Source organism: Pituophis catenifer, unplaced genomic scaffold (assembly GCF_029215685.1).
Source record: "Pituophis catenifer annectens isolate HBS135680 unplaced genomic scaffold, rPitCat1.0.hap2 SCAF_18, whole genome shotgun sequence".
NCBI lineage: Eukaryota > Metazoa > Chordata > Lepidosauria > Squamata > Colubridae > Pituophis > Pituophis catenifer.
The window spans coordinates 1,400,995-1,423,537 of NW_027256898.1; the positions used below are offsets into that span (position 1 = coordinate 1,400,995).

At 46.6% G+C, this 22,543-nt stretch overlaps 2 protein-coding genes across 2 annotated transcripts; one reads left to right on the forward strand and one right to left on the reverse strand.

Moving 5' to 3' along the window:
* Positions 1–3,717: 3,717 nt before the first annotated feature.
* On the reverse strand, positions 3,718–10,704 carry TNFRSF9 (TNF receptor superfamily member 9). Its single transcript, XM_070956274.1, has 7 exons — positions 10,632–10,704; positions 10,457–10,510; positions 8,713–8,841; positions 7,690–7,756; positions 7,492–7,616; positions 5,045–5,167; positions 3,718–3,842 (listed from the first exon to the last, which is right to left on the reverse strand). Exons 1-7 carry the CDS (start codon positions 10,702–10,704, stop codon positions 3,718–3,720), a joined length of 696 nt encoding a protein of 231 aa, XP_070812375.1.
* Positions 10,705–15,658: 4,954 nt separating this feature from the next.
* On the forward strand, positions 15,659–22,543 carry PARK7 (Parkinsonism associated deglycase). Its single transcript, XM_070956020.1, has 7 exons — positions 15,659–15,741; positions 17,083–17,193; positions 17,942–18,043; positions 18,869–18,928; positions 19,342–19,411; positions 20,456–20,542; positions 22,221–22,543. The coding sequence occupies exons 2-7, from the start codon at positions 17,104–17,106 to the stop codon at positions 22,379–22,381; spliced, it is 570 nt and encodes a 189-aa protein (XP_070812121.1). The 5' UTR covers positions 15,659–15,741; positions 17,083–17,103; the 3' UTR covers positions 22,382–22,543.

Here is a 22,543-nt window from a genome sequence, read left to right on the forward strand (position 1 = left end):
TGAAAAATGAAAAACGGCTCAAAAAACCCGCCCAGAAACGGCTGGAAAACAGCCCCAAAATGGTCTGATTTTTGGCCATTTTGAGGCTGTTTTCCAGCACTCCGGCACCGGCAAACACCAGCCGGCCGGCACACCGGAAACCTAATGAGCAGCTAATGACGGCGCTCGTGCCCACAGAGAGGGCTTTATGTGCCACCTCTCGCACGCGTGCCATTGCTTCGCCATCACGGCCTTACCGTAACCAGAGACACACGCAGTTCTGGCCAGGTTGCACCGGATCGCACAAATTAAACCAGAGAGGCTATAGGTAGTCAGAATCGGAAGAGAGTTGGAAGGGACCTTGGAGGTCTTCTAGTCCAGCCCCCTGCTGGAGCAGGAGATCCTTGACTGACAACGTTTAGTGACCGTTCACAGTTACAGCCCTGAAAGAAAAGGGATTTAAGATTATTTTTCATAGTTATGACTTTTCTAGCATCGCCACGCTCATGCCGTGATCGAAATTCAAACGCTTGGCAACTGGCATGTACTTATGACGGTTGCAACATCCGGAGGTTTGTGTCATCCCCTTTTGCGACCTGCTGACGAGCAAGGTCCACGAGGAAGCCAGATTCACTTAACAACCGGGTTACCCACTTAACACCTGCAGGGATTCACTTAACCACGGTGGCGAGGAAGGACGTAAAATCGGGCAAAACTCACTTGACAAATGTTCCGCTTAGCCACAGAAATTTTGGGCTCGATTGCAGTCGTAAGCCGAGGACGACCTATACTCTTGTGCGACTCGATCCTCATGCAAATAGCCTTTATCTGACTTGTGACCGTTGGCAATTTATTAATTTATGCACCTCCTTTCTCTCTCTCTCTCTCTGTATCTCTTTCTCTCTCACTCTCTATCATCTCTCTCTTTATCTCTCTCTCATATATATATATTCTCTCTCTCTCACTCACTCTATCATCTCTTTCTCTCTCTTTCTCTCTCTCTCTCTCCCTCCCTCTCTCATATATATATATATATATATATATATATATATATATATATATATATATATATTCTCTCTTTATCTCACTCTTTTTATCATCTCTCTTTATCTTTCTTTCTCTCTCTCATATATATATATATTCTCTCTCTTTATCTCACTCTCTTTGTCTCTCATCTCTCTCTCTTTCTTTCTTTCTCCCTCCCTCTCTCATATATATATATATATATATTCTCTCTCTTTATCTCACTCTCTTTGTCTCTCATCTCTCTCTCTCTCTTTCTTTCTTTCTCCCTCCCTCCCTCTCTCATATATATATATATATATATATATATATATATATATATATATATAAAATATAGCCAAAGACCTACATACAAACACCCGCGAAAACCTTAGAAAACACACACACACACACACATATATAACTCTCTTTATCTCTCTCATCTCTCTCTTTACGTCTTTCTTTCTTTCTCTCTCTCTCATATATATATATATTTGGTTGTTTACTGAGGTTGTTTTCTGAGTATGTATATATACATACATACATATATATAATTCTTTTTATTTCTCATCTTTCTCTTTACCTCTTTATCTCTCTCTTTCTTTCTCTCTCTCTCTCTCTCTCTCTCTTTCTCTCTCTCTCTCTGCATGTTTTGAATAAAATCCTTGCTAAGGTGTCAGTTTTGAAGGTCAATAGAGAGTTCTGTTTTACGTTACAGGTTCAGAAATGACTTTTGCCCGGCATTTCCCAGCGCTGTCGCATTTCGAGCGCCCAATCTTCTCAGAATTGGATCCCACCATTGCAACTCGGTTCCAAGCAGTCTTAAAAATTTCAAGAAAACGTGGATTGACGGAGTTTTGCAAGGGGGGGTGGGCTTCCCAGCAGACGGAGGAGGGGGGCTCTTGGTATACATATGACAAGCAAATAGATTAATTTTCTTGTTTCTTTTTGAACCGACTTTTACCAAAACACTCCTCCCTCTGGCCCTCGCCCCCGATAACTTGAGTCCCACGCCCTTTATCTTGTCAAATGTGGTTTTGTGGCTGTTTTTCATCCCTTCAGAGTGGGGATGCACCTGTTCTCTACGTCACCCAGCAAAATAACCATCCTGTACTGTAAGGATCCTTTTTAAAATCTAAATTCTGGGACACAATTTATGCACGGCTCGTCCTCGACTTAAAACCACAACCGAGCCCAAAAGTTAACGTCGCTCAGCCGAGACCGTTATGAAATGAGTTTTGTCCTGTTCTACGAACTTTCTTGCGAACCGTGTTTAAGCGAATTGTTAAAAAGCTAGCCGCCCAGTCGTTAAGTGAATCCAGCTTCCCTGCGGATTTTGCTCGTCGAACGGTCGCAAAAAAAAGGGGGGGAATTGCGGGACCCCGGGATTCTGCCACTGTCGTAACTACGAGTCCGTCGCAATTTGGATCCCGTGAATTTGGATCCTGGAATGCCGCAACGGTCATAAGTGTGGGGAAACGGTCCTTTTTTTTTTTCCAAATGACATCACTTTCAACGGTCGCTAAACGTAAACCTCTGTATCTGTAGCCAAGCCTTTGAATTTCGGTTACGTGAACACACAGGGGATGCTACGACGGTCGCAAGTGTGAAAAACAGCCATAAATTATTATTATTATTCTAATGATGCTGTTGTAACTTTGGACACCAAATGGACTGTGGTAAGAGGAGGTCTACCTGCATTTGAAGTTGTCCCTTGGTAGCAAACGAGACAGATCTCTCGGGGACAAAATTTAGCTGTGGGGTTTACCTGGGAAAGGGGTTTTTACCTCTGGAAACCTTCAGAACTTCAAAAGAACTTCAGAAGTTCAAAGCCACATCTGGCTGGCTGGTGCATCTATAGAGAAATATCATCCTAGAATTATCGTATTGACGTCTTCACCGCTGGTGCGCACAGAGCCCACAAGATCAAAGCATGGGGGGGGGGCAAGGGGGAATCAAGGTTTGGGGTGGGGGTGGGGGGCAGGGAGAGAGAGAGAGAGAGATGAAAAGCCACCAGCCCACCTCATCTCAGATATTTCCACTCGGCGTCACCAGCAAAGTTCATTCGCGTCAAGGAACGGACGCCGGATGAGTCATTTTTAATCTGAATCAAAAATGAAAAAAAAAAAAAAGAACCTCGGCGGCAGCTGGGAGGATGTTTTTTCCGTATGTGAGAAAGCGATCGCCAATTACGATAATCCGAATGTCGTACCTAAAAGATGTCTGATAGGCTATCGAAAAAGAGTGGGTTAAAAACCACAAAACGCCCCCGAAACGAATGAGCTTTTAGGGAGTCAAGAATGCCGGATTTTTGGAAGGCCACCAGATTCTCAAGAGCTTCCTTTGCCCTTCAACTGAACACGATTTGCGACGGAGTGGACTTTGCTTCAATGCCGTGTTTTTAATTTTGCATGAGGATTGGGCCATCGGGTATTTTTCCCGTCGCCTTCCGGCCATCCAAACAACACCCCCCCGCCTCCCCTGTCAAAAATCATCCCAATGTGTTCCATTGTGTTGTGTTGGGTTTTTGTTTTAAGTTCAAATCAAGGGCCATCGAGGCGATAGTCCAGTTCCATGGAGAGATAAACCCATTTAAAGAGGTTAAACGCGATTCTTCAATGGCATCTTCTGAAGGTGGCAGGGATTCTTTCAAAAGCAGAGTTGCTCAAATGCTTTGAGGTCGTTTGGGGGGGGTCACAGAAGCCTTCTTGGCTCTTTGACCCCAAGTGATACATCTTATGAATATTTTTCCAAAAGGCCCCCTTTGAGACTAGAAGGTGCTTCACAGCTTCCTCCTTCTTCTTCTTCGGGGTATCTGTAGGTGCAGTCATCTACCTCTTGAGCTAACTGCCCATGGGAAGCTGTGGAGCAGAAGAAGCGGGAGAATTGAGACCCAATACAAAATTCTTGGCGCTGGCACGCCAAGCAGTCCCAAGACTTAGGAATGGGGCAACTCACCATTGGCCAATTCATCATGGCCAACTCACTCATCACGGTCAACTTGCCATGGCCAACACAACTGGGCCAACTCCCCATGGCCAACTCATCACGGTGAACTCACTATGGTCAGCTCCCCATAGTCAACTTGCCATGGCCAACTCCCCATGGTCAACTCAACTAGGCCAACTCCCCATGACCAACTCCCCATGGTCAACTCAACTAGGCCAACTCCCCATGGCCAACTCAACTAGGCCAACTCACCATGACCAACTCCCCATAGCCAACTCAACTAGGCCAACTCCCCATGGCCAACTCAACTAGGCCAACTCATCATGGCCAACTCAACTAGGCCAACTCACCATGGCCAACTCAACTAGGCCAACTCACCATGGTCAACTCAACTAGGCCAACTCACCATGGCCAACTCAACTAGGCCAACTCACCATGGTCAACTCAACTAGGCCAACTCCCCATGGCCAACTCAACTAGGCCAACTCCCCATGGCCAACTCAACTAGGCCAACTCACCATGACCAACTCCCCATGGCCAACTCAACTAGGCCAACTTCCCATGGCCAACTCAACTAGGCCAACTCACCATGATCAACTCCCCATAGCCAACTCATCACGGTGAACTCACTATGGCCAACTCCCCATGACCAACTCACTATAGTCAACTTGCCATGGTCAACTCAATACAGCCAACTCCCCCATGGTCAACTCAACACAGTCAACTTGCCATGGTCAACTCAACACAGCCAATTCCCCGTAGTCAACTCAACACAGTCAACTTGCCCTGGTCAACTCAACACAGCCAACTGGCCACAGGGCAACTCACTGCAGGACAATTCAACAGTTCAATTTAACTATTTAAAATGGTTTGATAATAATTATTTTTCATTTTTGTCAATCGCGTTTCATTTTGTCCTTCCTTTTGCATCCTTTCATGGTTTCCATTCCACCATTTCTCCGATATTAGTGTAACTCTTCCCGCGGCAAGTTGGCCGTGGTGAATTATCCGGTGGCGAGTTGGCGTAGGAGGTCCTAAGCAGTGAGAGAGGGCAAGTTGGCAGAGTACTACTGGCCAAAAAAAAAAAAGAGAGAGAGCAGGAAAAAGTCCTTACGTTTCGGGGGCTTCTTTTGGATCCAGGATCGGAAGAAGAGGTACGCCAATACCATGCACATGGCAAACAGAAAGGCAGTGATGACAAAAGCAGTGGTGATGAGGATCAATTGTTTCCCCTCCTCTACAAGAAAGCAAGGGGAAAAAAAAATCAGAAATATCCCAGGACTTCAGCTCAGAAAAGAAATAGAAATAATAGAAATAATAGAGATGTCAGCGATTCAATGCTGGCATAGAGAGCAGAGGAGAGAGAGATAAGCTCTGAACTTTTGCCTGCTAAATCCCTTTGAAGTCGGGTTGTCATGGAAATGAGGAGTGGGGAGACATTCCTGGGAAATGACGAGACAAGAAGTCTGAAGAATGACTTGGAAGATAGCCAATGAGAAGCAAAGATTTGGGGATCGGAAAGGGAGGGATTGGGGGGGCAAAAGGTCAGTCTTGTCCGCATCGAGTCATTTATTTATTTATTTATTAATTTAATTTGTATACCGCCCTTCTCCCAGAAGGGACTCATGATCCGGTGGCTGTGCTCAATTAAAGAAAAGATTTCCTTAAAGATTGGCAGTTTGGAAATTCATTTATTTTGAGATAGCATCGAAGTCTGACAAGAAATAATAGAAATAATAGAAATAATAGAAATAATAGAAATAATAGAAATAATAGAAATAGAAATAGAAATATTCCTGCTTAGGCAGGAAACCCTACACCACTTCAGACAAATGGTTATCCAATCTCTTTTTCAAAATTTGCTAATACTCCATATCCTAAAATAATTTCTTAAATATTGGTCAACGTTAAACTCTGAACTTCAAGGCCGAATGCTAAAGCAATTTATGGAATACTGGTCGATGCTAAATTCTAAAGTAAACCCACGACTGAATCCTAAAGTACTTCTTTTCATTTGTTAATGCTCCATATTAAATCCTAAAATAATTTCTTTTAATACTGGTCAACGCTAAACACTGCAGTTCAAGGCCGAATGCTAAAGCAATTTGTTCGATGCTAAATTCTAAAGAAAACCCAACACTGAATCCCAAAGTACTTGTTTTAATAATACCGGTACTCAACGCTCAATATGAAAGTAAATAATACTAAACACTAAAGTAAGGGTTTTAATAATGTTCGATTGGTAAATACTAAACTCAATACTACACATTAACTAGTTTAACAATGCTCAAGACTCAATACTAAACTAAACTCAATCCTAAAGTTTTTTTTTTTTTTTAATAATGGCTAAACGTACCAGGTGCGCCATTCGTAAATCTGCATCCGTAAAACATTTTATACATTGATTTAACTGTTATATATTGAACCAGCTATATATTTATTTAGCAATCTTTCCGGGTGCCCCAATTTTAACTTTGGCCAAAGTATATCCGTCAATTAATTTTGGGATTTGTCCAACGGGCCAAGAAACTAAAAAAAAAATAAAGCAGAATCCGTAGATTCTACGGTAAAAATAAACGAGCTGAGAAAAACAACGAACAAACGAGGGATGGCTTACAAATTTTTGACCTGATGGCCCGTCTTCTGGGAACACAACCCAAAAAAGCCGACTCTTTTTTGGGGTTTCACAGTCAATATAAAAATAAAATGATAATAGAGTTCAGAAAAAAAGAGGCATATTCATACAAGAGGCCAATGAAGGCCAGAGTGGAAGCAGTGACATTTTTCAGAATTTATTCTGGTTTTTTTCTTTTTTCTTTTAATTGATATGTCTCCCGTCTCGCTATTCAAAGCCACGCATTGGATGGGAGTCCTGCTGGAAATAAAATCTAATCTGGTTCTTATTCCAAGCCAAGGAGAAATGAATTGGAGGCAGGCTGCAATTGGAAAGGAGGTTTTCATTTGCTTGGTAGCCAGAAATAACAGGGACGGCAACAGGTTTCTAGGGTGGCTGACAAATTGCGGTGGAAAGTAGATGGGCTTTTATACAACTTGTGATTGAGATGCCCGGTTCATATAATATTTTAATGGCTGTTGCCAGATTCCTTGACTGGCTCTTGTGGTTGTTAGTTGAGAAGTCGTGTCCGATCCATCGCGACCCCATGGACAACATTCCTCCAGGCCTTCCTGTCCTCTACCATCCTCTGGAGTCCATTGAAGCTCAGGCCGACTGCTTCGGTGACTCCATCCAGCCACCTCCTTCTCTATCGTCCCTTTCTTCCTTTACCTTCAGTCTTTCCCAGCATGGAAGCGTTTTTGTTTGTCTGAGCTAATCTTGTCAGTTTCGGCTCCTTGCCTATTGCGCTGCTTATTTGGGGTTTCTAGCAGCCCTTTGTTTCTCAACCTTGGTGACTTTTAAGACTCCCAAAATTTCCACTTCCCAGAATTTCCCAGCATAGCTGACTGGGGAATTCTGAGAACCGAAGTCCACACGTCTTCAAAAGTTGAGAAAGGCTGGATTAAACAGTTAATGAGATCAATAAATGTTCCAATAAGACTTACCTGAAGCCTTAGTAGAGAAGACGGCGAGAGAAGTGGAGGGCTTGGTGGTGGGGATTTCTGACTCACTCCAGCAAACCACATCTCTCTCCTTGGTCCCCGGTTCCCGAATCTTATCACCTGGACACCTGCAGGAATTGGTAGTTAGCCTCGTGTTTTATACCTGAGATTTTAAAATCAATTTATTCCGGAAGAACTTACTTTCTCCATGGCCTGCATTCACCTGTATGTCGATCATTGAAAGTCTTCTCCGGACACTTCTGACAACCTTGAAAAACACAGAAGAAGGTTTGATGTCTGGATGAGTTTCTGGCTATCAAATCGATGGAGACCTCCTTTCTAACTGCAGCTTCCTTTCAATTTATTTCTCTTGCATCTTTCTCCTGCCTTGGTCCATCTCAGTCGGCTTCGGAGGTTTATAAATCACATTCACACAAAGACAACAGTGGCAAATCGCACAGCTGCTGATGTTCAGGAGAACTTCTGTCCCCATCGTTAGATAAGTCGGTTTTCCGGGAGATTCAGAGCTACAGGTAGTTCTCGACTTACGACTGCAACGGAGCCAAAAGATTTCTATGGCCTCCCGAGACAGTTGTTAACTGAGTTTTTTTTTTTCCTCTTTTTGCCATCTTTCTTGACGCCGTTGTTAAGCGAATCACTGCAATTGTTAAGTTAGTAAGACGGTTCTTAAGCGAATTCCCCTTGACTTTGCTGGTCAGGAAGTCGCAAAAGGGAATTGTGTGACCCACACACATTTATGACAGTTGCAGTATCCTGGGTGAGTAGACTTGAGATATTGCAACCGTCATAAATATGAACCAGTGAGTGGTGCGGTGGCCTAGAGGTGGAGCTCTCACCTCCCAATCAGGAGGCTGTGAGTTCGATCCTAGGTAGAGGCAGATATTTCTCTCTCTGGTTTACAATGAGAATATTATCTACTGAACAAAACTCCACACCGGCAACAGGAAAGGCATCCGGCCAGTAAAACACTCAGCTCCATTCAGTTGCCCAAGACTCCACCCTGATGCAAGGGATTATTGGGGGTCATTAAAAGGAGATGATGATAAATATGAACCAGTGGCCAAGCATCCGAATTTTGATCATGCAACGGTCGTAAAGTGTGAAAAACGGCCCGAAGTCCCGTTTTTCGGTCCCGTTGTAACTTGGAACGGTCGCTAAACAAGCTGTTGTAAGTGGGGAATCACCTGCGCAGAGTCACCGTACCTGTAATCGTGCGTTGCTGTCCAAGGGGACACTCACACGCCTCGCAATTTTGGCCACACGAATAACCCCGAGCACATTCACAAATAGCGTCGGTAGTTTTGGTACATTTTTGCTTGTAGACCAAAGTTCCTTCAGGGTTAAAATATTTTTAAAAAAACAAACAAACATGTTATTATCTGTAGAGAAGGCGATTTTCCCCTTTGAGCTGAGCTCAAACTTGCCGCGTAACCAGGATGGGAGGGGATCTAGCCAGCATTCTTTGCTAATGTTTCCATAAACTCTGAAGAATATTTGGTTAAGGGAAATAAACTCCAAAAAAAGTCCCAATTTGGGGTCTAATCGAAACTTTGCTGCACAATTCCAGACCCCTTTTCCAAGTTAAGCCACCACACAGGGGGAAAAAAAAACCTATGGGAACTCCTCGAGTTACGACCGCAATGTCGGTTGTAAAGTGAGACGTTTGTTCAGGGAGTTTCGCCCCGTTTGAACATCTTTTCTTGCCACTGTTGTTAAGCGAGTCACAAGGGTTGTGAAGTGAATCTGCCCACCCCCATCCCCCCCCACCCCCGCTGACTTGGCTGTTCAGAAGGTCGCAAAAGGAGAAAGACATGTCACTCCTCCCCCCTTCGGGGCACTGCAATCCGTCATAAATACGAATTAGTTGTCAAGCATCTGAATTTTGATCACAGGGAAGCTGCGACGGTCGTAAGTGTGAAAAAAAGAGTCGTAAGTCTCTTTTTTTTTCAGTGATGGTGTAACTTTGAATGGTCACTAAATGGACTGTTGTAAGTGGAGGTTGTAAAGCGAGGATATATATATATATATATATATTTATATATAACAGTTGCTGGAATTAGGTATGTCTAGTTTATTTATTTATTTATTTATTTATTTATTTATTTATTTATTTATTTATTTATTTATTTATTTATTTATTTATTAATCAAATTTCTATACCGCCCTACTCCCGAAGGACTCAGGGCGGTGAACAGCCAAGATAAAATACAGATAATACAAATATTTAAAAAAATCCCTTAAAATTATTAAATATTTCGCCCGAAACACAGATTAAAACACCCAATTTATAAAATCACACAAATTAAAAATTTAAAAGAGGAGAGTTAGGCCAGGCAAGTTTGACGAAAAGAAGGACTAAGGGGAGACATGATAGCAGCCTTCCAATATCTCAGGGGCTGCCCCCAAAGAAGAGGGAGTCAAGCTATTCTCCAAACCACCAAAGAAGGCAGGACAAGAAGCAACAGGTGGAAACTCATCAAGGAGAGAAGCAACCTAGAATTAAGGGGAAGCTTGACCTGGGGGTTGGACTAGAAGACCTCTAAGGCCCCTTCCAACTCTGTCATTTCTGCATTCTTTCTAACAGTTGAACAATTAATCAGGGGAACGACTTGCCACCAGAAGTTGTGAATGCTCCCACACTGGAGGTTTTTAAGAAGAGATTGGACAGCCGTTTGGTCTCAAACGGTTGAGGCTTTCCTGCCTGGGCAGGGGGTTGGACTAGAAGACCTCTAAGGTCCCTTCCGACTTTCTTTTTTTCCCTCTCCACGAGGGGAACCCAGCCACTGTGACTCCAAGCCGAGGAAAGGTAGCTTCCCAAAATCTGAACACTCCCCGACCTCCGCCAGCCCCCTCCCCTTCCACACCCGCTTCCCCAGGGCTGAGACCCCCCCCACTCACCCACCCACCCCAGGAACTCAGGACCCCCCCCCCAAAGTGTCTAACTTACTGTCGCAGACGCTGCATTGCCGGCAGGACTCGCCTGGCCCGGGGCTGAAGGTGCCTGGAAGGGGAAAGGAGGAAGAGTCAGGGGATCTCCCGTCCCATGGGGGGGAGGGGGAACGGGCAGGGGTCTCTCCCCATCACCGGACCCAGGTGGGAGCATCCTCGCCGCCGCCGCTTACCGTTGGGGCAGGAGTTCTTGCAAAAAACTCCCGTCCAGAGCAGCAACAGCAGCGCGCAATAATGCAGCTCCATGGGAGAGAGGGTCGGGGGTCTTTCTCCAACGCGGACTCCTCGCTTCTGGACGGGGCCGGCGGGGCTAAGAGGCCAAGGGGGCCGGCGGGGCGGGGTGGGGCGGGGCGGGACCCCCCTCTTTCCCCCTACAGACTCCCCCCCCCCGGGGGAGGTGTAACCGACTATCAGCCGGAATCCCCAAAGGGGACCAGAAGAATTTCCACAGCTCGAGGTTGAATTGTGGCATTTGTGAGTCTTCTAATATCTTTCTTTCCTTCCTTCCTTCCTTCCTTCCTTCCTCCCCTCCCTCTCCTTCCTTCCTTCCATCCATCCATCCATCTTTCCTTCCCTCCCTCCCTCTCCTTCCTTCTTCCTTCCTTCCTTCCATCCATCCTTCCTTCCCTCCCTCTCCTCCCTCCCTCCCTTCCTTCCTTCCTTCCCTCTCCTCCCTCCCTTCCTCCCTTCCTTCCTTCCTTCCCTCCCTCCCTCTCCTTCCTTCCTTCCTTCCTTCCTTCCTTCCTTCCTTCCTTCCTTCTTCCTTCCTTCCTTCCATCCATCCTTCCTTCCTTCCCTCCCTCCCTCCCTCTCCTTCCTTCCGTCCTTCCTTCCTTCCATCCATCCTGTATCTTATTTATCTATCTCAGAATCATAGAATCACATGGTTGGAAGGGGTCTTTGGAGGTCTTCTAGTCCAACCCCTGTTCAAACAGGAGACCCTACATCATTCCAGAGTCCTTCCTTCCTTCCTTCCTTCCTTCCTTCCTTCCTTCCTTCCTTCCTTCCTTCCTTCCTTCCTTCCTTCTTTTTCTTTATCTCCCCTTTCTCTCTCTCTCTATGGTATTATCTACAGTATACTTACTATCCCTCCATTTTTTCCTTCCTTCCTTCCTTCCATCCATCCATCCATCCATATATCTATCCATCAGAATAGAACTGGAAGGGACCTGGGAGGTCTTCTAGTCCAACCCCGTTACAAGCAGGAGACCCTAGACCTTTTCAATCAATCAATCAATCAATCAATCAATCAATCAATCAATCAATCAATCAGAATAGAGCTGGAAGGGACCCGGGAGGTCTTCTAGTCCAACCCCCTGCTCAAGCAGGAGAACCCCTAGGTCCTAGAGACCATTGCAATCAACCGATCGATCGATCGATCGATCAGCACTTCATTCAATCATTGATTGATTGATTGATTGAAATGGTCTGGGGTCTCCTGCTTGAGCAGGGGGTTGGACTAGACGACCTCTCAGGTCCCTTCCAGCTCCTGGCTGAGCTGGGTCTGGTCGGGCTCGCTTTCTCAACGGGCGTCGCGAGACCCCCGACCTCAGCGGTTCGGGCAGCCCCCGCGGAAAAACCGCTCTACCGCGGCGGAGAGGGTTGGGGGGGGTGTTGGGGGGCGTGGGCGGACCCCCCGCGGCTGTGACGTCTTCGTCATCCCCAACACGGGGTGCCGAAGGGCGGAAAAAAGCCCCTTTGGTTGATGCTGAGGCAGGGAAGCCCCTGCGACCCCCTCCCCAAAACCCAGATTGGGGGTAAGGGGTCGCGCCAGGATCGGGCGCAGGAGGAGGCTGTTCCAAATGTCTTCGGAGGGTCTCCATCCTCCAAGTCAAACTCCAAGTTAGTCCCAAAAGAGTTAACTAGACTTTCTTATTTGTTTGTGTCTTTTTTTCTTCTGAAGACGTTTCACATCTGATCCCAGGAGCTTCTTCAGTTCTGACCGAAGGGAAGGGAAGGATCAATATTCTTTGCAGAATATCCCAGTAAAAAAGGATGCAAATGACCAGTTCTATCTGCAAGGAGAATAAATCCTTCCCTTTCCTCCCCCCCCACCATTCGGTCAGAACTGAAGAAGCTTCTGGGATGAGAAGCGAAAGGTCTTCGAAGAAAAAAAAGAAAAATTCAAAAAAGAAAGAAAAGTTGCCTCTTGAAAAAAGAATCTTTGAGAGAGAGAGAGAGACGGTGTTTTCACACTTCGGGTGAGTCAGGGGGTCTCTGCATCGGGGTCTCCGGAAAGTTTTTGAGAAGATTTCTTATGCTTACCCAAGGGGTATTGATCGTTGCATTCTGGGAATTCAAATCCAAGCCCCCCACTCACTCAATCAATCAGAATAAAACTGGAAGGGACCTTGGAGGTCTTCTAGTCCACCCCCTGTGCTCAGGCAGGAAAGTTAAACCATTATATTCAATCAATCAGAATAGAGCTCGAAGGGACCTTGGAGGTCTTCTAGTCCAACCCCCTGCTCAGGCTGGAAACTCTATACAGTTTCAGACAATTGTCCAATCTCTTCTTTAAGTACTTCCAGTTGATGGAGCACCCACAACTTCTAGTGGCAAGCAGTTCCACGGGTTAATTGCCCCCACTGAAGAAGTTTCTCCTCAATTCCAGGTTGCTTCTCTCCTTGGTTTGCAAAACGGGAAATCGCTTGATCCCAGCCAGGACACACTCCGCGACCGTCATGAGAACGGTCTTAAGTCACTTCTTTTCAGGGCCGTTGTAACTTCCGTGGCCTGGAGGTGGAGCTCTCGCCTCACCACCGGGAGGTCTGTGAGTTCGATCCTAGGTACAGGCAGATATTTCTCTCTCTCTTTCTCTCTCTCTCTCTGGGCACAATGAGAATATATCTGCTGAATAAAAAACTCCACGCTGGCAACAAGAAAGGCATCCGGCCAGTAAACACTCAACTCCATTCACTTGCCCAAGACGCCACTCCGCAAGGGATTACGGAGTCGTTAAAAGAAGAGGATGATTGTAACTTCCAATGGTCACTAAATGAAATCCAGGACCAGCTGTAATAAACGACCAGACCCCCGTGCCATGCTGGTCGGTGGACTTTTGAAAATGTGACCCCTGCTATTTTAAGAGAGTATTAAATTCAGGTCCTAAAATAGGGTAGCTGAAAGGTTACGGAGGGAGAGGAGGTGAAATAGGTCACCGTAATGTCTGCATTTGAACCCCTTACCTGTCGCGTACCGGGAGAAAGATGGATAGAGGGAGTCCTCGACTTACGACGGCTCGCTTAGCGACCGTTCAAAGTTTCCAAAAAAGCGAGTAAGGCCCCCCTTTTTTTTTCCAAACGTACGACCGTTCCACCATCCCCAGGGGGGGTCACGTGATCTAAATTAGGACCATTGACTCGTCTTTATGACGGTTGCAAGTGATCGAACGCCGAACTGGCAGCTGCAATTGTGGAATGAGTAGTTCTATACAGGCAGTCCTCGACTTAGAACAGTTCGTTTAGTGACCGGTTACGAGGTCAACTGAAAAAAAAAAAAGGAATGTTTTTCACCCTTATGACCGTTTTTCACCCTTATGACCTTTGCTGTATATCCCCGCAGTGTCATGTGATCAAAATTCAGATGCTTGTTAACTGACTCGCATTTACGACAGTTGCAGCGTCCCCCCCCCAGGGAGAGGGTGTCACACGATCCCTTTTTAGCGAACTTCTGACCGGCCAAGTCAACAGGGAAGCCGGGTTCGCTTAATGACCGCACACTGGCAAAGATCCGCTTAACAACGGTGCCCAAAGAAAGGCTTTGGATGGGGTCAGAACATTCCTACACGAATGTCTCACTTAACGACAGAAATGTTGGCCTCTGTGTGGTGGTCATAAGTCAAGGACTACCCGTGTTCTGGTTTGCAAACTGTTTTTTTTCCAACTGTAGAACCACGAAAAATGAAATAAAATTTAAAAACTTCTAAAACCCGTATCTGTAGCCCAACGTTTCCCAATCTGCCCATCGGCGGACTACAATTCCCAACATTCCTCCGCCTGCACAGCCATGATGAGAATTCTGGGAGTTGAAGTCCCACAGACCCGGAAGTAGCCATGTTTGTGAAACCCGGAAGTGGATTCCGGAGGACCTTTTTCTCAATGAATTCTGGGAAATGTAGTCCCCCCCCCCCCAAGAACTTCAGCATTACTTAGGCCGGTTTTTCAGATTTTATTTAGTTGTTAAATTTATTTGCTGCCTGGCTTACAACAATAAGAAGGACGAAACGAGAAGATAATAGAAATAATAACCTAAACGATTAAAAAAAAAAGAACGCAAGGGGAATACATCAATAGGATAATCAAAATAATATGTATATTTATATATGTGTACCAAAAAAGTATGTCAATTTAAAAAAATCCACCACATACATACGCTGGAATAATAATAAAAAAATAAAACTATGAAAAATTGTATTGGTTTATTCTCACTACAGGAAGTTCTCGACTTACGACTCAAACTGAGCCCCTGATTTCCGTTGTTAAGCGAGACATTGGTTAGGGGAGTTTGTTCGCCCCATTCTTCGACTTGTCTTGCCGCCCGTCGTTCAGCGAAGCCTTGCAGGGGTTAAATTAGTACCACGGTTGTTAAGTGAAGCTGGCCAGAAAAGGGGGAATCGTGTGACACACACACACACACACCCTTCCTGGGGACAACCGTCATAAGTGTGAGTCGGGTTGCCAAACCTCTGAATTTTGACCAGTTGATTTTAGGTTTTGTTTTGTGACGGCCGTTAAGCGTGGAAAAAAAACAGGCCCTGCTATGTTTCTCACCCACCCACTCCCTTTTTTTTTTCAAGGGCCACTGGAACTTCGGTCACTAAACGGAACGTTGTAAATCGGGGACTGCCTGAAATAAATGTTAAGGCACAAAAAAAGGAACCCATGCAGGGAAATTCACATTTCTCCTTTTTCCCCAACTGGCACCTTTTGGGGGGTGGGGGGGCACGACTGCATGGTCTTGAGCAGCCCCCTGCACACCTTTGGGAGACCCCCACCCACCCAGCATTCCTGGGGGAGGGGTGCATGACCCCCCAACCCCCCCCAAAACCCCACCTTTTGCAAGCTGCACATTTTGCAAAATTGCAAAAATTTATGTTGGCTTGGAGGGGGGGGGGAGTGAGGGAGGAGGCGCGTGGGGGAGGGGGAGGGGGATGTCCGCACCCCTTCCTCTCGAGCCCCTCCCCCCCTGCCAGGCGCCGCCCCCTCCCCAAAGGAACCGCCCCCCCTCCCCGTGACGTAGCACCTGCCCTTCGGAGCGAGCGCGGAGCTGTAACCGAGATTGAGTGTAAGAAAGCGGGGGTCCCCCTCTCGCCCCCTTTTTAGGGCAGGGGTCTCTCCAGCGGGTCCCTCCGTCTCTTCCCCAGTCCGTTGCCCCTTTTCTGGGCCGGGGTCTCCCCAACTCCCCACCAATGGGTCCCTCCCGCTGTCTTTCCCCGGTCCGTCGCCTCTTTTTGGGGCAGGGGTCTCCCCAATGGGTCTCCCCCTCCCTCCCCAGTCCTTAGCCCCTCCCATTTTGGGGGCAGGGGTCTCCCAACCAGTCCCTCCCCAGTCTGTAGCCCTCTTTCCGGGCAGGGGTCTCCCCCAATGGGTCCTTCCTTCCCTCCCTGGTCCGTCTTCCTTTTTGGGGGCAGGGGTCTCTCCAATCAGTCCCTCCCCTGTCTGTAGCCCTCTTTCCGGGCAGGGGTCTCCCCCAATGGGTCCTTTCATCCATCCCTGGTCCGTCTCCCATTTTCTGGGCAGGGGTCTCTCTCCAACCAGTCCCTCCCTGGTACGTTGCCCCTTTTCCTAGCCGGCGTCCCCCCCCCCATATGGGTCCCTCCTTCCCTCCCCAGGCTGTAGCCCCTTTTCAGGGCAGGGGTCTCTCCAATGGGTCGCTCACCTGTCCCTTTCCCCTTTTCCAGGCCGGGGTCTCTTCAACCCTCCCTCCCTGGTCCATCACCCATTTTCAGGGCAGGGGTCCCCCCCCCATGGGTCCCTCCTTCCTTCCTTTCCCTCCCCAGTCAGTCTCCCCTTTTCTGGGCCGGGGTCTCCCCATCCCCCCAATGGGTCCCTACCTCCATCTCTCCACGCTCCGTCACCCCTTTTCAGGGCAGGGGTCTCTCCCTCCGTGTCTCCCCGCTCCGTCGTCTCTTTTCTGGGCTGGGGTCTCTCCAATAGGTCCCTCCTTCCTTCCCCCCCCCCAATCTGTAGCCCCTTTTCCGGGCAGGGGTCTCCCTCAATGGGTCTTTCCCTCTGACTAGGTGGCTCAGTCACTAAGACGCTGAGCTTGTCGATCAGAAGGTTTGGCAGTTCGGGCGGTTCGAATCCCTAGTACAGGTCTTCTGTGTGAGCAGGGGGTTGGACTGGATGACCTCTAAGGTCCCTTCCAATTCTGTTATTGTTACTTCCCTCCCTGCTCTGTCTCCCATTTTCGGGGCAGGGGTCTCCCCAATCGATCTGCACCCCTTAAATTTGACCGGTGAGAGAGCTTTGCGTGGCCAGGTCCTTCTCCCCGGAAAATGGGCTTCTCCCTCGCCCCCCCTTCCCCCGGGCAGGGAGAGCAGGGTGGCTGGGGGGGGTGGGGGCTGTCATCCCTCGAGAGAGACCCCTCCCCATCATTTGTCAATGCGTTTTGCACCCCCTGCAGAATCGCCGCCGCTGCTTCTCGATGGGCTCCAAACGAGCGCTGGTGATTTTGGCCAAAGGGGCCGAAGAAATGGAGACGGTCATCCCGACAGATCTGATGCGCAGGGCAGGAGTAAGTCCGTGTGCGGAGCTGAGACCCCCCCCGCCAACTCTCTCAAGGGTCTTTCTTTGCCCCCCCCACCCCACAAACCCAGGCAAGAAGACCCTCAGAAGCCCCCTCCTCCCAAAAGCTGCAAGGGCCTCGCTTGAGAGACTTCCGTCTCCGGGGTCAGCTGTCCTTACCTGTCCACAGGTGGGGAAAAGCTTACACCTGCACTCTTTTTCACCTACTTTTCCTTTGATTTTTTTTTTGTTTTGTTTAATGGCAGGTAGTCCTCGACTTATGACCGAAATTGAGCCCGAAATTTATGTTTTCAAGTGAGAAATTTATTAAAGTGAATTTTGCCTCGTTTTACGAATTTTCTCGCCACGGTTGCTAAGCGGAATCCCTGTGGTCGATAAGTTAGCAACTTAAGTGAATCTGGCTTTCCCTGTGGATCTTGCTGGTCGCAAAAGGGGATTGCGTGACACCCCCTCCCGTCGTAAATACGAGTCAGTCCTGCCAAGCGTCTGAATTGTGACCGCGGGAATGATGCAACGGTCATAAGTCTGAAAAAGTCCCCCTTTTTTTCCCCCAGTGCCATTGTAACTTCAAACAGTCACTAATTGAATGGAAGCTGTAGGTCGTCCTTGATTTATAACAGTCCCTTTTAGTGGCCCACCCGTCTTAAAGCGGACAAGGCTGAGAAATCCACTGGAGAGCTCGGATGCTGACTTAAATTCTGTGCTCACCCAAAAATGACGGTTTATTTTTAAACCAGATTTCTGTGACGGTTGCGGGGTTGTCCGGAAAGGAGCCTGTGCAATGTAGCCGTGATGTGGTGATTTGTCCCGATACGAGTTTGGAAGAAGCCCGGAAAAAGGTTTGGCCTCCCCCCCCTTTTTTTTAAGCACAGTTGTGGGGTGGGGTCTTTGGGGCGTCCCCACTTTCCATTTAAAATGGTGTTTCTCATCCATGGCCACCTTAAGCTGGGTGGACTTCAACTCCCAGAATTCCCCTGCCAGCCACCTTAAGCTCTGGTGGATTCTGGGAGTTGAAGTCCACGCAGCTTAAAAATACCTGGCAGGGGAATTCTGGGAGTTGAAGTCCATGCAGCTTAAAAATATGGCTGATGAATGCTGGGAGTTGAAGTCCATGCAGCTTAAAAATACCTGGCAGGGGAATTCTGGGAGTTGAAGTCCAGGCAGCTTAAAAATATGGCTGATGAATCCTGGGAGTTGAAGTCCATGCAGCTTAAAAATACCTGGCAGGGGAATTCTGGGAGTTAAAGTCCAGGCAGCTTAAAAATATGGCTGATGAATCCTGGGAGTTGAAGTCCATGCAGCTTAAAAATACCTGGCAGGGGAATTCTGGGAGTTGAAGTCCAGGCAGCTTAAAAATATGACTGATGAATGCTGGGAGTTGAAGTCCAGGCAGCTTAAAAATACCTGGCAGGGGAATTCTGGGAGTTGAAGTCCAGGCAGCTTAAAAATATGGCTGATGAATCCTGGGAGTTGAAGTCCATGCAGCTTAAAAATACCTGGCAGGGGAATTCTGGGAGTTGAAGTCCAGGCAGCTTAAAAATACCTGGCAGGGGAATTCTGGGAGTTGAAGTCCAGGCAGCTTAAAAATACCTGGCAGGGGAATTCTGGGAGTTGAAGTCCACCCAGCTTAAAGGGGTGACTTTTTCCCCTCACTCTTTTTTCAGGGGCCGTATGATGTGGTGGTCCTGCCAGGAGGTAACCTGGGAGCTCAGAACTTGTCGGAGGTAAAACAACAAGAGTCAATTTTCTGTCAACACACCCATCTTCTCTCCTTTGTATGCTTTAGATTTTAGAAGATAGAATAATAAGAGTGGGAAGGGACCTCGGAGGTCTTCTAGTCCAGCCCTCTGCTTAGGCAGGAGGCCCTATACCACTCCAGACAAATGTCCTGCCTCTTCTTGAAAACCCTTCCCCGTGTCGGAGCACCCACAAGTTCTGGTGGCAAGCTGTTCCGCTGGTTAATTGTTCTCAAGTGTTTAGGAAGTTTCTCCTTAATTCCTTGATTATTCCATCTGTGTCCCTATTTCCATTTTTTTTTTGGTCCTTATCCTAATTTTTTGCTCTCATTTGACTTCTGCTAATTTTTTATTTATTTTTTTAAACGATCCCCCCTCTCTTTTTCTTCTTATTCTTGCAGTCTCCCCTCGTGAAAGAAGTCCTGAAGGATCAGGACAGCAAGAAGGGCCTCATCGCAGCCATATGCGCAGGTAAGGTCCTACCTCCACCTTTGGGTCAAGCTCCTCTGTGGGCAGCCCCACCAGATCTGAGAGCCCCATTGGGAAAGGCGGATTTGGGGGGCTTCATTAATGGCCAGGGAGAATGGGTGGGGGGATTGCAATGATCAGGCCTGGCTCTGCGGGTTTGCAATCAAATTGTAAGCATTCAGAAGCTGCAAATAAAAATTATAATGATCCAGAAGCTGTAGATAAAATTATAACAATCCAGAAGCTGCAAATAAAAATTATAAGGATCCAGAAGCTGTAGATAAAATTATAACAATCCAGAAGCTGTAAATAAAATTATAACAATCCAGAAGCTGTAAATAAAATGGTAACAATCCAGAAGCTGTAAATAAAATGGTAACAATCCAGAAGCTGCAAATAAAAATTCTAAGCATCCAGAAGTTGTAGATAAAATTATAACAATCCAGAAGCTGTAAATAAAATTATAACAATCCAGAAGATACAAATAGAATTATAAGAGTCCAGAAGCTTCAAATAAAATTGTAAGCGTCCAGAAGCTGCAAATAAAATTATAACAATCCAGAAGCTGCAAATAAATTTATAACGATCCAGAAGCTGTAAATAAAAATTCTAAGCATCCAGAAGCTGTAGATAAAATTATGACAATCCAGAAGCTGTAAATAAAATTATAACAATCCAGAAGATGCAAATAAAATTATGATTCAGAAGCTATAAATAAAATTATAAGCATCCATAAACTGCAAATAAAATTATAACGATCCAGAAACTGCAAATAAAAAATCTAAGCATCCAGAAACTGTAGATAAAACTATAACAATCCAGAAGCTGCAAATAGAATTTATGAGTCCAGAAGCTGCAAATAAAATTTATAAGAGACCCAGAAGCTGCAAATAAAAATTCCAAGAATCCAGAAGCGGCAAATAATGTATAACAATGTAATGTATATGCAAATGTATTTAACCCACAGCTCATCCCTTTTGGACCGGAGCCAGCAATGTTGGGTGAATCATAGCTTGTTTTTTTTTTCTTCTCTCTGTTGGCCTGCAGGTCCCACAGCCCTCCTAGCTCATGGAATTGCCTTTGGAAGCAAAGTGACCACTCACCCCTTGGCCAAAGACAAGATGATGAGCGGAGGTCAGTATCCCATTGTCGTGGGGAGGGACAACGGAGCGTTGTGGGTTTAACAGATTAAGAGTCCGAAGGGACCTTGTGGGTCATCTAGTCCAACCCCCAGCCCAAGCAGGAGACCCTACACCATTCCTGACAAATGACAGTCCAGTCTCTTCTTGAAGGCCTCCAGGGATGAAGCTCCCACAACTTCTGAAGGCAACTTCTGTTCCACTGGTTGATTGTTCTCACTGTCAGAAAATCCCTCCTTATTTCCAGGTTAAATCTCTCCTTGGTCAGTTTCCATCCATGATTCCTTGTTGGGCCTTTGGGTGCCTTGGAAAATAGCTTGACCCCCTTCCTCCTCTCTGGGGCAGCCCCTCCAATATTGGAAGATGCTCTCCTGTCTCCCCTGGTCCTTCTCTTCACTAGACCAGCCATGCCCAGTTCCTGCAACCGTTCATCGTATCTTTGAGCCTCCGGTCCCCAAACCATGCTCACGTTTCTTATATACCAAAATATAATCTAGATCAGGGGGGTCCCCCAATTCCTTGGCCACAATCCAATACTGGTCCTTGAACCATTCAGAACCAGGCCGCAGAAGTGGCGGCCGAGCACCCGAATGTCCTACAGGTAGTCCTCGACTTACGACCACCATTGAGCCCCGGAATTTATGTGGCTAAGTGAGAAGCTTGTTGAGTGAGTTTTGCCCCGTTTTACGAGTTTTCTTCCTGCGAATTCTCAAGCGAATTCGGAAGCTGCAAATACAATTTAAGAATTCAGAAGCTGCAAATAAAATTCTAAGAATTGGAAGATGCAAATAAAATTCTACGCATTCAGAAAATGCAAATAAAATTCTAAGCATTCAGAAAATGCAAATAAAATTCTAAGCATCAGAAAATGGAAATAAAGTTCTAAGAATTAGAAGCTGCAAATAAAATTCTAAGAATTGGAAGATGCAAATAAAATTCTACGCATTCAGAAAATGCAAATAAAATTCTAAGCATTTAGAAAATGCAAATAAAATTCTAAGCATTCAGAAAATGGAAATAAAGTTCTAAGAATTAGAAGCTGCAAATAAAATTCTAAGAATTGGAAGCTGCAAATAAAATTCTACGCATTCAGAAGCTGCCAATAAATTTTATGATCTTTCTTTGCCATCGTTCTTAAGCGAATCCCTGCAGTTGTTAAATTAGTCACGTGGCCGCTAAGCGAATCCGGTTTCCCCGCGGACTTCGCGCTCCTCGGAAAGTCGCACAAAGGGAGATCCCGTGATCCCCGGGGACACTGCAGCCGTCGTAAAGATGAATCCGTCGCTACGTTGTAGTGTCCTGGAGGTCATATGCTCCACATTTGGGTGCTTGGCAGCTGACTCGTTTTTATGACGGTTGCGGCGTCCCCTTTTGCGACCATCTGATGAGCAAAGTCCACCAGGAAACCTTTCACAACCGAACAGCCATTGTGAACGTGAAGCATCCAAGCAAAAATCACGTGCTGCAATGGTCATAAGTGCGAGGAACGGTCCCAAATCCCTTTTTTCAGGACCGTTGTAACTGAACGGTCCCTAAAAGGAGAACCTTGAATCAGAAGTGGATCTGGAGCGGAGTTGAGGGTCGGAGAGCCGTGTAAAGTTGTTGTTGGGGGAAGTGGGTGCCTATTTTATCACCTGGAGTAACTACTAAGGCTTTTCTCTTCCCCCGTTAAGATCACTACAAATACTCGGAGAATCGAGTGGAGAAAGACGGGCACATCATGACGAGCCGAGGACCGGGTACCAGTTTCGAATTCGGCCTGGCGATTGTGGAAACGCTGCTGGGGAAGGAAGTGGCCGCCCAGACGAAAGCGCCTCTCGTCCTTAAGGACTAGAAGCATGACACATCCAGAAAGCCTCGCCTGTTTCATTTTTACGACCAGGAATATTTGTTTTTTTCCCCCCTTTAGTGGGCGAACCGTCGAAGGAACGGAGAAGGGTTGCCAGCGTCCCTTGTGGCAATTTCATTCATGCAATAAAAGAGAATACGCATTGAA